The sequence below is a fragment of the Rhinatrema bivittatum genome, chromosome 3 (genome assembly GCF_901001135.1).
Source record: "Rhinatrema bivittatum chromosome 3, aRhiBiv1.1, whole genome shotgun sequence".
Classification (NCBI taxonomy): domain Eukaryota; kingdom Metazoa; phylum Chordata; class Amphibia; order Gymnophiona; family Rhinatrematidae; genus Rhinatrema; species Rhinatrema bivittatum.
Window position 1 is genome coordinate 198,706,264 of NC_042617.1, and position 15,193 is coordinate 198,721,456.

Below are 15,193 nucleotides of genomic sequence, written 5' to 3' on the forward strand. Positions count from 1 at the left end.
TCCTTAGTTGAGTGCCTGCCTGTACAAGGGAGACTTCTCTAGAAAGGAAGTCTGCATTTATATTCGCCTTCCCTGCTCTGTGTCGAACTTTATAGTCAAATGGTTGGAGTACCGGAAACCACCTCATTACTCGTCCATTGGACTCTTTATTCTGAGCAACCCAGACAAGGGGTTGGTGATCTGTTACCAGCGTGAACTGGTGGCCCAGTAGGTAATAACGAAAAGCCTCCAAGACCCAGTTGACAGCTAAGGCCTCTTTCTCTATTGTTGAGTAGCGTCTCTCTCGGGGTAGTAGCTTCCTGCTAATGAAGGCTACTGGGTGTTCTTCGTCTCCTTTCTCTTGTGTGAGGACGGCTCCTAGCCCCACCTGTGATGCATCTGTCTGTACTATAAAGGCTTGGTAAAGTCCGGACTTAGTAGAACAGGTTCTGAGCATATGTCTTTCTTTAAACCCTGGAAGGCTTCTTCCGCCTCTGCAGACCATCTAACCTTCTCTTGGGCTTTCTTTTGTATTAAGCATGTGAGGGGCTCTACTTTTTCTGAAAAGTTTGGTATGAACCGTTGATAGTAACCGATGAGGCCTAAAAAGGCTCTCACCTTACTCTTTGTCTGTGGGACTGGGACTGGGACTTGGGTAATTGCTTCTGTTTTCCGTATCTGTGGGTGGACTTTCCCTCTCCCAAGGGAATATCCCAGATATTGTTCTTCTTGACCCCCTAATTTACATTTCTTAGGGTTGGCTGTCAATCCAGCCTTTCGTAGACTTGTAAGTACAGCCTGTAATTGCCTTAGGTGTGTCTCTCTGTCTCCACTGTAAATGACGATGTCATCAAGATAGGCTGCTGCATAACCCTGATGTGGGCGTAGTAAGGATCCCTTTCCTGTCTGTCTTAAGGTGGACCGGGCTAGATACTGGAGCCGGTCTGTTAAGGCAGTCTGAGGCTCTCTGTCATATACTCTATCACGGCCACCTGCAGTCCCTCAGTATTTTTCTGACTGCAGCAGATGGTAGATGTGCAAATTCCTGCAGTCTTGAGGTTCTAAATAATAATAATAAAAGAAGTTAGAAAATAAGAACTTTTCCTTATTCTCCCAGAGGGTTGTGAGATCCTGGTGGGGACATCCCCATGGTTTTAAGGCAGGCAAGCAGGGAGTTGGTGACCCTTCTGTTAACTTGTCCACTCCATGGCACCACCGGACATCTGGTGGGCCAGATTCCTCATCCCCCACGAGATAGCGGTGGTCCTGTCGGATGACTCTGCATATACCCAGCTGAACAAGGGAAGTATCCTTAATTTTTTGTTTGCTATTAAAGTTTAAAAAAAAAAAAAAGCATTTTTCTGTCTGTGCTGCTCTGGGGCTTACCGAGTAGGTGAGAAATGTCAGCAACAGATTAGGTTTTCATCCGACGAGCTCCCCGATGAGAGTAACTTTTTTACCGCAAAGGTTGTTCTGCTTCAGGCATGACTTCTGAGCCAAGAAGTATGGCGCAAGGCACTTCCTGCCGCTCCTGCGGGTGATCGCACGGCAGACTTAATAGGCAGGGCCTTTGTTCCGATTGTATAAAGGGAGGTGGGTGCTTCTTTCCCTGCTCCTGGATTTGCTGCGGCATCCCGAGGCTCTGGCCTTTCAGTGGGGAAGCGATTTCGGACACGGGAACAGCGGCCATTTTGTCGAGATCAGGTAAGCCAGCAGCAGCAGCATGACCAGCAGGGAGGTCCCCTCCTATACTATCTACTGCAATACCTGCATTTTCAGGAACCATAGTGACTCTGAAGGAGAGGATTTTCCACTCAAGCCTGCAGATTTGGGTGCTGGTGATTTTCCCCTGGGGGGAGGGGATGAAAAGATTTCCCAGTTTTTTCCAACTAATTTTGTCCTGTTAATGCATAAGTCATATTTGGCCAAAAAGGCGGCTGTTGAGCACAAGGCCAGGTCAGGAGGAATATCCAGGTCCCGGTCCATCATGGAAGGGCATTTCCTTCCAAGAAGAGATGTATGGAAGGCGTTCGTAGGTCTTTGGGTCTGTTTTTGGCGCCTGGGAATCTTCAGGGGGACATGGATGATTCAAACAACCCTGATGGTGCTACGGGGAGACCCCTGGAGCGAGTCCTTTTTCTGATGCTTTAGCAGATATAGATGCCGTGGATCCAGATCCTGATGAGGTGCTTCCTTGGGCCCGGGGAATACTACTGTATGTGTTTTCTCCCTGGTTGCTAATGAGCGAGGTGTTTAGGGCACATAGAGTCTCATTGCCCTTGGTTCGCAGATCTGGTAAACAAAGCCATAGACGGGTCTCTGCGGTTCAGTCATCTGTCAAATCTTCTCTACCAAGGTCCAATTTTTTTCGGATCAGGCAGATCGCTTTTGAGAAGGGACAGCTGAGGAAGAAAGGTCATCCCGAGTCGGTCATTACCACATTATCGCAGGACAGGTGGTCTTCCATGTCTTTGGCTTATGTACGCATTTGGATGGAAGGTCTTTGATTCCTGGTGTAGTGCCAATGGAGTGCACACGCTAGACGCTACAGTTTCACATATTTTGACCTTCTTTCAGAGTGGATTGGTCAAGGGTCTGGAATATATCTCTCTGAGGGTACAGGTGGCAGCTTTGAGCTGTTTTCGAGGTAGCTTGAAGGGCAATTCTTTTTCGGCACATCCAAATGTGGAAAATTTCCTGAGGGGTGCTAAGAATTTGTGGCCTCCAGTTAGGAAAGCATGTTCATCCTGGAACCTTAATCTGGTCCTCAAGGCATTGTGTGAGCAATTCAAAAGGGTACCTTTGAAGGACTTGGCGCTGAAGTTGGTCTTTCTGGTTACTATATGCTCGGCCAGGAGGATTTCGGAGATCCCGGCTTTGTCTTGTCAGGATCCTTTTCTTCAGATTTCAAGTCGGGGTGTCCTTGCGTACGGTACCTTCCTTCCTGCCCAAAGTGGTCTTATTGTTTCATGTCAATCAGATGGTAGTACTCCCAGCATTTCTGGATTTGAACTCCTCCTCACCTCATTCAAGAAAGCTTAGACTGTTGAATGTCAGGAGGGCATTGTTACGCTATCTGAAGGTTACAAATGTATTTTGTAGATCAGATCACCTCTTCATTCTCTGCAGTGGGCCAAAGAATCGGTATCAAGCATCTGAAGCTACGATGGAATGTTGGCTTAAAGGGACAAAGGGTCGCCCGGTGCCTGAACGGTTGAGGGCACACTCCACACGTGCTCAGGCAGCCTCCTGGGCCGAGGCACAACAAGTGCCACTGGAAATTTGCAGGGCAGGAACTTGGAAGTCGCTACACACTTTCGCCAGAGACTGTCATTTGAATGTCAGGGCTCTGACCTCAGGGAGTTTTGGTGAGAGTGTTTTGCGAGTAGGATTCTCAGGGTCCTACCGAGTTTTAGGGGTGCTTAGGTACATCCCAGGAGTCTGGACTCATCTGCGTACGTACAAGGAAAGGAAAATTTGGTTCTTACCTATCAGTCCAGAGACCACCTAGTGTTGAGAAAAGGAGAGTCTTCCGCACATTCTGCTGTGTATATGTTGCAAAGTTATTGCAGAGTGCCATGCTAGTTTTTGGTTTTGTTCTTTATCCTCTTTATGGATCAGTTTTCAGTTGGTTACATCACCAGCCTTTTGTTCGTTGGGAGGTAAAATTGATGGTTCCAGTTTTGGATTCTCATCTTGGCTTGGATACAAGATGGGTTCTTACCTGAGGGACTGCGGTTGGCACATGATGTTAAGTACGGCATCGGAGAAACTTTGTCTCCATCTGCTGGCAGGGATGCAAAACCCAGGAGTCTGGACTGATCTGTGGTAGAATGAAAATTAGCAGGTAAGAACCAAATTTTCCTTTTGAGGGGGTAGTAGTGAGATGCCCTTCACTTACAAGTGAGTTATTTTCCTAGAAACTATATATATATGTTTCTCTCACAGCCTTCCTATTTTCTCTGTTCCCCCCTTTCCCCTTTTGCAGTTCTCTGCTACATTTTTGCCTCCCTTTCCCATCTCTTTCTGTAGTGTTTGCTGCTTTCTTCTGTCCTCCCTTGCTTTTCTTTTCTCCTTTGCCTCTTTCCTGCTTCATCTCCCCCTCTTTTTTCATCTTCCTGTGTTCTTCTGCCAGACTGTGTTTCATTTCCCATATCCTTCATTCCATCTGTTGCATTGAATAGGTCACATAACCTCCCTGCGCTCAAACTTAGATCATGCTCTCTCTCTCACGTGTATTATCATAGGCATTGTCTGGAACAGTGCTATATACACTGTTGGCACAAATTAAATAATTAAAAATTGATGCAAAGAGGCAATACAGACAATATATGAATGAAGTCCGTTAGTCCACGTACTCCTCCCTTATACAATCTGTTTTACAGCTTTGCAAATTTGTCTGACACAAATATTTTCAGAATGTGGGACAAAAGAGAAGGCAGTTACTTCAAAATGCCTCTATATTTTATCTTTATTTAAAATGTGTTAATCGCTTAAGCGATATGCCCTGTGATGTACAGTAAAACATCCATAATATTATAGCCCAAAACAATAAATACAAATTAAAAACAGATGTACTGATAATGTCATCTTATGGCCCACTTGTTGAACTGAATCAAGAATAGGCCTGTGTAAACAAGAAAGTCTTCAGTGTTGTTTTAAATGTCTTGACACAATTTGCCAAAAGCAGTACTTCAGATAGGGAATTCGAAAGTATAGGGGCCGTGATGGAAAAGGCGCAATCCATCATCTCACGTCTCGCCCCAGTGTGCCTGTCAGAGGGAGGTTATGTCCAGTATCCCCTTTTGAGAAAATCTTAGGGAAAATGTGGGATAGTGGATGCATAGTAACGCATTGCGCCATGGAGTGTCGCAGGAATTTACAGGTTTGAATGCTGTCATACCAACTTTGTATTGAATATGTTGAGCTATGGGAAGCCAATGTAATTCAGTAAGAACCAATGTAATTCAGTAAGAGCAGGAGTAATGTGTTCTATTTAGGACTCACTGTCCCAGTTTGAAAGTGCATGAGGGGCTTTATATTTTTCCTGATTTGAACCTGAGAATGCACTTGCATTTCTCTTCTTGATTATTGCTGAGTAACTCTATCTTTTTATTTCAAGCTCACTATATTTAATTATCATGGGAGTCCTTGTTATCGATGCCTTTTTCCAGTGCCTCCTCCATTGGAAACAGTAACTAATTGTGCCGACAGTGGTGTGCTAGGCATAGGTGAGATATTTTTGTTTTTATAATCAGACTTTTGAAGCCTAAACTGTTCTAAGCTAGTGCAATTCTGTTTACACTGCCCTTGATTTCACCTTCCAGTTATTTGCACCTCCACTGGAAGACATTGTCTCATAAGAGCACAAATTGCAGAGCTGTACTCTGTGCAGTAGCCGGCCATATGAATATTGTCCGGATTCCTTTCCAAGGGCTGAGGGCTGAAGCCTGTGTTATCTAACTGCTTCTGTTGTACATTACAAACTGATACTTCGACTCCGCATATGTTCATATTTGGTTTGTTTCGTCAGGGGACAGGGAGGAGAGTTGCCCCTTTGGGCTTGCAGCTTGATCAGAACAGGCCTCTACTAGAGCTATGGCTCTGTGAGACTTCATTCACAACAAGCAAGTTCTTTCTCCACCACTGCCACCAGTTCCATCTAGCCCAGCCATCACGCCAGCACTTCTCTGCCCAGGTTCACAGACTGTGACTCTCTCTGGCACTCCTGCTCCATGAGTATGGCCAGTGTGGTTCACTGTTGAGCAGTGGCCGAGACCTCATCATTCCGAGTGGCTCTGCAAATTTGGGAATTGAACACAGATCTTCCAAATGGTGGCTGGCCGCACATCTGCTGAGGCTCTGTGCTAGCCCATATTCATATTTATTTGCAAGGTTGACGAGTGAGCTCTATTTCCATGGTCACCAACAATTTATGTTGTAATTCTTCATTCTCAGTCCTAATCCTGTCCCCATCTTGTATACAGATATGGGCTGTCGCCTGTATAATGGCTGTTTTATTCTCTAATCGACAGATTCACATCCTTTCAGATATCTTACTATCCCACAAAACAGAGTGCTGTGAAGAAAAGCCAGAATGCTTTTGGAATGTATTGAATGCTCATTCATGGACTAGTCATAAAATGTGAGATGTAATAATCTGATGGAATTTAGGTCTCTACTTTACTGTCAACTCACTGTTGGAACAGTGAGCCCAAAGCAATCACATTTCAGCTCAAGTATCTTTAGTTTTCTATATTTAACTAATATGCCATCAGCTCCTCCAAATCTTAGTGTCAGCACCTGATTCCCTACCCCTTACCAACTTCCAAATACAGGGTACAGTAAAACTAAAGATTTTGACCTTGGCTTTTGTAATCTAAAATAGTGGACTAGATTTTCTAGATTAGGCAAACCTTTATGGAAGGAAATGTAGGTGTGGGTAGAGCAGAGGGACTGGGAGTCAAACATCCTAAATTTGTCTCTTGTGTTGCAACGGACTTGTAGAATGCTGACCAGGTCATTTCATCTCCAAATGCCCCAGCTTACTTGTCTAGAATTAGAAATTCTAGAAAAATATTGTTTTCTTTGTTTCTCTTTGGGTATGTATCATGCAAGTGTCCAAGCACTAAAAAAAAGTTGCTATGTATAGTGGCTCCATGTATGTTTCTAAAGTGCAGTGCAGACAAAGTCCAACAAGATCCTGTTTGAATGAAACATATTTTATAAATATTTATATAAAATACATTTTTTAAGAAATACATTCTCTTTATAGTGCCTGGAATTATGGGATGCCTTCAGGCTTTGGAAGTGCTGAAGATAGCATCAGGAATGGGCAGTATCCTTTCGTATAAATATTAAAGGTTTATTAAACTTGAAAATAAAATCTCTTCATAGTTAGTGTCTGCAGAATTTATTTATTTATTTATTTATTTATTTATTTAAAATTTTTATATACCGACATTCATCAATGATATCACATCGGTTCACAGTGTAACGCAAACAGGCGCCAGGGTGGCGCTTTACATCGAACAAAAGTAACATGTTAACAAGAGAGAAATTTAGGGGGGGGAGATATAAGGGGAATATAGCATTAAATGTTATAAACGATATTTGCAAATATATACAATATGTACATTAATAGTAGAGAACATAAAATATAAATTTAGGCAGAATTTGAAGTGGGTAGGGGGGTGAAAGGAAAAATGAGAGGGGAGTGGGAAGGAGGGGGGGGAATGGGGAAGTTAGGTGTATGCTTTAGTGAAAAGCCAGAATGTCCCTGACATGCTGCATGGTTATAATATCTTGCATGTTTTACTGTGAATACAGTTTTGATTTATGTGACTAAAGTAGTGTGGTTACTGTCTTAGTCCACTTGAATGCGTGGAACTGTCAATCAAAATGTCAACCAAAAAAAGCAGTAGATATCTTTTTATTGGTCTAGCTTATTAGATCCCTCCATCAGGAATGAGCAAGTCAAGGCAAAAGATGATGCTAGGTGAATATATATGTGAATCACAATGTAATTATGTCAGTTTGTCTTTGTGATGGTCATAATGTAATATTGTATTTCTGTATATTTTTTATTCTCCTAGGACAAGCAGGATGGTAGGCCTCACACATGGGTGACATCATCGGATGAAGCCCGGCATAGCGGACAGATTAAGTCAGGCCTTCAAACTCCACGAGTGGTTGCTCGACTTGGGTAGCAAACTGGATTTTCTGCCTCTGGGGAAATCCAGATGTGGACTTGTTCTCACTCCCCTGCAACAGAAAGTGACTCAGTTCTGCTCCCTGTACGGGTCAGGCAAACCTGCCTCGGACGCCTTTGCTCAAATTTGGGGCAAGAATCTGCTGTATGCATAGCCTCCGTTTCCTCTAGTAACGAAGACTCTCTGAAGCTCGGAGAGGACCGAGAGACTTTCATCCTCTTAGCTCCTCATTGGCCAAGACAGGACTGATTTCCATTCCTTTAGGAGTTGATCTTCTGGAAACTGGTCAGTCTGGGGACTTCCCCAGATCTCATCATGCAGGATCAGGGCAGGCTGCAGCATCCCAACCTCCAAGCCCTGTTGCTCTCAGCTTGGATGTTGAGAGGCTGATTCTGCAGCCACTGGATCTCTTGAGGATGTATCTCGGGTCATGTTAGCCTCTATAAAGCCTTCCACTAGAAAGTCCTAAGGACTGAAGTGGAGGAGGTTCTCCGTGTGGTGTGAGCAAAAGACCCTGGATCCTTTTTCCTGCCACACACAAAAACTGCTTGACTACCTTCTGCATCTGTTGGTGGCTGGACTAAAATCCAACTCTGTTAGAGTCCATCTGAGTGCAATTGGAGCATACCACCAAGGTGTAGATGATGCACCCATCTCTGTACAGCCCATAGTTGTACACTTCATATGGGGCCTTCTTCAGTTGAAGCCTCCCCTAAAGCCTTCCGCTGTGTCTTGGGACCTCAGCGTGGTGCTCACTCAGCTGATGAAAGCTCCTTTTGAGCCACTGCCCACCTATGACCTGAAGTACCTGACCTGGAAGGTCATAATTTTGGTGGCGGTCACTTCAGCAAGCAGGGTCAGCGAGCTCCAGGCCTTAGTGACTTATCCACCTTATACCAAGTTTTATCATGAAAAGGATGGTCTTTCGCATGCACTCTAAGTTCCAACAGACACTATCCATTTGGCTAGCAGATTGCATCTCCTTCTGTTATGCCCAGGCGAGATTGCATCTTATTTATTTATTTATTTTTTTTGCTTTTATATACCGATCTTCTTGCATTGGATACAAATCAAACCGGTTTACAGTGAAACAAGCAAAACTTGCTTGTGAGCAATTACATAGAACAAAAAACATCTAAAAAACTTTGAGTAACTTGGTATGAGAGTTAAATAATATAGTAAACAATTTGAGTTACATAGCAATGAAGTTAAAATAAGCAATCTATTACCTAAAAAACAGTTTGGGCAGGTTGCAGAAGAGGTGATCGGACGATAGATGAAGTGCAAAGAGCTTGACAGAAAGATGAGACATGAAAAGCAGTACCAGAGGGGATCAGTGGCCCTTATCGAGGGATAACGGGTGAACAGAGACTTTGAGAGCGAATTATAACATGACATACTTGAAAGGGGAATTAGAAGGGAACGTTGAGACTAAGGTGAGAATGTATTGGTTAACATGCGGGTTCTGGAAATGCTAGGCTGAATAACCATGTTTTGAGTTTTTTCTTGAAAGAGATTGGACAGGGGTCTTGTCGGAGAACCGGTGGGAGAGAGTTCCATTGAATAGGACCTGCTGTGGAAAGGGCCCTATTCCTTAGAGAAGTTTTAGCTTGTAGGACAAAAAGGGTGCCTTGGTATGCTCTTCTTATCGGTCTGGTGGAGTTGTTAGTGCGGAACTGGAAGGTGAGATCCAATGGGGCTAGGTTATTTAAGGTTTTGTGCATGATGGTTAGGACTTTGTAGAGAACTCTATATTTAATAGGGAGCTAGTGGAGGTTGTAGAGGATGGGGCGTGATGTGGTCCCTCTTTTTTGAGTTCGTCAAGATCCTGGCGGCTGAGTTCTGTAACATCTATAGTGGCTTAATGGTGACCGCAGGGAGCCCGAGCAGCAATGAGTTACAGTAGTCAACTTTGGTGAGTATGACTGATTGTAGAACTAGGCGAAAAATCATATGAGTGCAGGAGGGGTTTTAGTTTTTTGAGAACTTGTAATTTGAAAAAGCACTCCTTAGTTGTATTGTTTACAAATCTTTTGAAGTTAAGCTGGTTGTCCAGGAGCACACCTAGATCTCTAACAAGACGTGTTTTTGAGGTTGTCCGGAATTGTTGAAGGGGAGTTAGGGATAGAGTGGCTGTCTTCCTGTGGTTGACCCACAGGGAGAGTGGTTGTCTCTCTAGTAAAGAGGGTGTCTTCATGGGAGATGATGAGGAATTCGGTCTTGTCTTTGTTGATGACTAGGTTAAGTTTCGAGAGGAGAGAGCTGATTTCCTGGAAGCAACCGTCCCAGAATTTTAGGGATTTTAGAAGAGACTCCTTAATCGGGATGAGAATTTGAACATCATCTTCGTATATGTAATGTTTGATTTTCAACTTGGACAGGAGGAGACAAAGAGGAAGAAGATATATGTTGAAGAGGATAAGCGAGAGGGAAGAACCTTGAGGGACTCCCAGGTTAGAGCTAATTGGGTGTGATTCTTTGTTATTGATTTTTACCTTGAATGGTATCTTGGGAGTCATGTCAAGGTTCACTCTGTTAGAGCCATGGCAACATCAGTGGCCCACTTGCGAGCAGTTCTCGTGAAGGAGATCAGCAAGATTGTGATGTGGAGTTCTCTCCACACATTCACTTCTCACTACTGTCTGGATAAGGATGGCTGACGTAACAGTAGGTTCGGCCGGTCTGTCCTTCAGAACCTGTTTGAGGTGTAGAACCCAACTCTCCCTACCTAGGGCCCGTTGTTTGGGTCCAGGCTACCTCAGGCCCATTGTTTAGATTCAGGCTGACTCCCTCTGTGGTTGTTCTGCCCATTAGCACCTGGTTGGTGCTTGTTGTTCCCCTGTTGTGTTGGGGAGCAGCCTGTAGCTAGGGATTCACTCATGTGTGAGGACTAACATCCTGCTGTCCTAGGAGAACATTGTTACAGGTAAGCAACTCTGCTTTATTATGTATGTTTATTGTAAACCACCGAGCTCTGTGGATCAACGGCTATACATTTTATAAATAAGATGGGATTGTCTTTGCTGTCCTTTGTGATTGTACAGTTGTTTTATAGTTTTGTTTTTGATGTTTATGTTGTGAGGTTCCCCACTTAGAACAGCAAGTTGTTGTGATAAACAGGTTGTAAGAAATGTTAAATAAATAAAATTATAGTGGAGGTACAAAGAGGGCGAATGGGGTGATGAGTTAGAGTGATGAGAAAATTGTCTGAAACAGCAGAATTATATGTTGTAGAGAATGAGGGTCAAATCTTTTTGTTTCTTTTGAAGTGTTTGATTATTTTAACTTTGAATGTCTTAATGTTCTCAGATAGTCATTTCTTTCTTTAAAACATCAACAAAATCCATCCCTTCTGGACTGAATGCGCTACTAAATCCCTTATCCAATCTATCATCACCTCCTGCTTAGACTATTGCAACTGACTCCTCACCAATCTCCTGCTAAAGCCTCTATCTCCGCTTAATCCGTTCAGAATTAATCTGTATGACGCATCTCCCTCCAGTGTCCTTACAACCATAGAAACATAGAATTGACGGCAGAAGAAGACAAATGGCCCATCCAGTCTGCCCAGCAAGCTTCACACATTTTTTCTCTCATACTTATCTGTTTCTCTTAGCACTTGGTTCTATTTCCCTTCCACCCCCACCTTTAATGTAGAGAGCAGTGATGGAGCTGCATCCAAGTGAAATATCTAGCTTGATTAGTTAGGGGTAGTAGCCGCCGCAATAAGCAAGCTACACCCATGCTTGTTTGTTTTACCCAGACTATGTTATACAGCCCTTATTGGTTGTTTTTCTTCTCCCCTGCCGTTGAAGCAGGGAGCTATGCTGGATATGCGTGAAGTATCAGTCTTCTCCCATGCTGTTGAAGCAGAGAGCCATGCTGGATATGCATCGAAAGTGAAGTATCAGGCACATTTGGTTTGGGGTAGTAACCGCCGTAACAAGCCAGCTACTCCCCGCTTTGTGAGTGCGAACCCTCTTTTCTTCTCCCCTGCCGTTGAAGCAGAGAACTATGTTGTATATGCATTGAAAGTGTAGTATCAGGCTTATTTGATTTGGGGTAGTAACCGCCGTAACAAGCCAGCTACTCCCCTCTTTGTGAGTGTGAATCCTTTTTTCCACATTTCCTCTTCCTGTTGAAGCTTAGAGCGATGATTTGAGAAAGGAGTTTACAACCATGTAAACTCCTTTCTCAAATCATTTCAATAGCTTTCCACCACTTCATCATGCTGTTCAACCTCAATTACAAGTGCCTTCAGTCTATAGCACTTCATTACCTCTCCTTTCTTATCTCCCCCTACACTTTTCTTCATGACCTCCATTTATTGGGCAAGCTTTTATTATCTTTGCTCTTCTCCTCCATCAGTCTGTTTCTTACTCTCCACCTTGCTGGGCTGTATGCCTGAATGAACTTTCCTTAGTTGGTGCATCATGCCCCCTTTCTGGCCATATTCAAATCCTGCCTAAAATCTCCCCTTTTTCAGGATATTTTTTAAATCTTAAACCTTGGCTATTCTTGATCATAACCTTGTTGATTTTTAGCATGTTTGCTAAGCTAAATACATTTCCTAAAGCCTGATATTTGTCTTGTCTCTGTGGGCGTGATGAGATTGTAAGCTTCAAGGACAAAGGGATATTCTCCTGTGTATATCTGTACAGTACTGTGTACATCTGGTAGTGTTAGAAGAATTAGTAGTATTAATAAATGCAACTCATATTCAATTTCAGGAATTAGAGATGCCTAAACGCTATTAAATGGGTTTTCTCCTGTACAGAATATCAAGTCAGCCTCCATTTTCATGAAAAATTAAATAGATGATAAAGAAAATGCTTCCTTAGTAGTGTTCCTTAACAGAAATCTTTGGAAGCATCCTTTAGCCAGTTTATGCTAATGTTTGATGCACTAGAAGGACGATTTCGCAATATCCGGTTACGGCCCAAAAATAACAACTGTGCAGTCTGTGGAACAAACCCAACAGTCAGGGTCCTACAGGATTATGAGGCATTCTGTGGTTCGTCAGCATCCGATAAGGTCAGAACAGTATATTCCTTTACATAAATGATTATATTAGTAAAACTTTATTTTTGTATCCTACATTTATAATAGAAAGCCATCCCACTTATTTTATACTAAATGTGTCTTTCTTTCTGAATTTCGATCCTCCAGTGCAGAACATTGCATTTACTCTCTAAAGAAGAAAGAATCTCAGCACCGGTAAGGTACTTTCTTGGGAACTTCACATAATAGTCCAGACCATAGATTGTGGCTCTTCCCAATGAACAGAAGCAAAAACAGAAAAGAGGCAGAAAGGCTCTTGTAATGAGACCCAGGTACACGAGGCTCCTCTGCCTCTATTTTGTTTCTGTCTCATCGGAGGAAACAGCACTGTAAAAAAAAAACAAAAAAAAAACCTCTGCCTTTTATGGACAATTACAACAAAATAGGTTTAATCTATTAATATTGCACTTTCCCAGACCTTTATGTATTATATTTCGATTTTCTTTATAAATTATGATGGTAATTTCGAAGTGCTTTTCAGAGGGAAGGTTCTGACTCCGTGGCAGCGCTAGATGTGTTCATGCCAGAAAGCCAAGTTTCTCTTCCTGAGCTCTTTCTGTGCTCCTCTGGCTGACTGGGACTAAGGATTTACTGTGGAGGCAGTGTTGAAGACCTCTGGGGGTGGAGGAGGTGGGAAGAAATTCCTAAGCCCACTGCATAATGGTTTCATCTACTGCCCAAACTCAAGGTGTGCACATGCAAGGTTCTGAAGGGAGTCGTCTATGGCATTTCTCACAGAAGATCATGATTGCAGTGGGTGTGCTGGAGAGGTAGGGGATTCGAATTAAATAAAAGAATGGGAGAAGCCTTGCCAACATCGTTTATTTATTTGTGCTTTTCCTGAACAAGGAGTTCAAAACACGTTACAGTAGTTTAATGTTACAACACTATGTTCCTGTTCATACCCCCAGATCAGTCCAGACAAGTGGGTTTTGCATCTCTACCAGCAGACAGAGGCAGAGAATAAAAACTTTTCAGGCACTGCTACTTAATCCAGAGTGCCACCTGCAGTCCCTCAGTATTTCTCTGTCTCCAGCAGATGGCAGAGGTGCAAACCTGCAGTCTGAACATTAGTTAAAAAAAAGAAAGAAAAAGAGAAGAAAAGTGAAGACTGATGCTCCCTGAGGTGTTAGGTTCCTTCGTGAGCCATCCTTCTGGTTGGGGGGGGGGTGTTGGAAAACCCTAGCCAAGCTCAACCCTTGATTTCCAGGGGCAGGGAAAGTCAGGGGTCCTGGTTCCCTCGCTCCCCCTGAGCCTTCTCACCTGCCCTGTCACCTGGACCAGCCGGGAGCACCCAGAAGCAGGAAAGTATATCTTCCTTTCTTTCTCTCTGGGTTGCTCGGTGGCTGTCTCTTTAAAATTAAAAAAAAAAACAACTTTCTGCAGGCCTTCCTTTGGTGGTCGGCTGTGCAGTGTGGTGAGCATCAGGGGTGAGAAGGGATGCACGAGCGGCTCGGCTACAGCACCCGGGGCCGGGACAGCTCCAGCAGCAATGTCGCAGTTGTTTTTCTCCGCTGCAGGGGCTGTTTTTGGTAACGGGACACAATGCAATTAATGGCGCCTCCCATGGAGCACGGGAAAGTTTGCTGGGCCTATGGTTTGAGGCGATCGCACCTCAGTGGGGCCTTATGTGCCAGCTATGCCTCCGGAGGCAAAGGGGCCTCGGCAGAGGACTCAGCAGGTGAATGCTGCACGCCTTCGGCGGGTCCCATTCAGGAGACTCTAGGGGGGGTTGAAGGAGATGGCGGCCATTTTGCCTCCGCGTGGCAGGCCTGCAATGGATAGGGAGTTCAGAGACTCCCCTCCCCCAATTTCTCTAGTACAAGGGTCTGGAGAGGATAGAGAAGAGGCATGGGAGCCAGGAAAGGACCTGGTGGAGAAGGAAGCCAGAGGTTCTGACATGTAAATTAATTTATTTCTGTAAAAATTCTATTATTCATTTCTATTCTTCTCTTCTTCCTTCCCCAGTTTCAACAACCCTGTTATATTGTAACTTTTGCTTCCTCTGCACTTGTTAAAAGAACAAAGTTATTGCACCCCCCTGTTCTTTGTAAACCGGCATGATATGATTGTATCATGAATGCCGGTATAGAAAAGCTTTAAATAAATAAATAAAATAAATAGATTTTCCACAGATTTTTGTGTTGCTGCTGCATGCAGCCTATCTCACTAAGAAAGAAGCAGCCACCCTGAAGTCCCAGAGCTTGGCTAAGAAGCCTCGAGCTGAGGTGCTCCTCAGATTGGAAGGGGGGGGGGGGCATTCTTCACCTCCCGGGCCTGGGACACTCAGAGAGGGTGGAAGATGACTCCTCGGAAGGGTCGGCAGGAGATGTTCCTCAGGATGAACCGCAAGATGATCCGAGTGCTGAACATGTGCTGATCCTGCTGCTGCTCCGATGGGCAGTGATCCTGATGAGGAGGAGGTTGCCCTCACGGAAGGG

General features: G+C 44.0%; 1 protein-coding gene across 3 annotated transcripts in view; it reads left to right on the forward strand.

Moving 5' to 3' along the window:
- The window catches only part of MOCS3 (molybdenum cofactor synthesis 3), a 125,920-nt gene that overhangs the window by 85,480 nt on the left and 25,247 nt on the right, over positions 1 to 15,193 (forward strand). For 2 of the 3 annotated variants that reach the window (XM_029594098.1, XM_029594097.1), the window contains 4 exons: positions 5,102 to 5,210; positions 6,755 to 6,817; positions 12,559 to 12,725; positions 12,861 to 12,908. In XM_029594098.1, coding sequence (XP_029449958.1) covers positions 5,102 to 5,210; positions 6,755 to 6,817; positions 12,559 to 12,725; positions 12,861 to 12,908 — 387 coding nt within the window. The remainder of the gene's footprint in view (positions 1 to 5,101; positions 5,211 to 6,754; positions 6,818 to 12,558; positions 12,726 to 12,860; positions 12,909 to 15,193) is intronic. The other variant, XM_029594099.1, reaches the window with a different exon arrangement.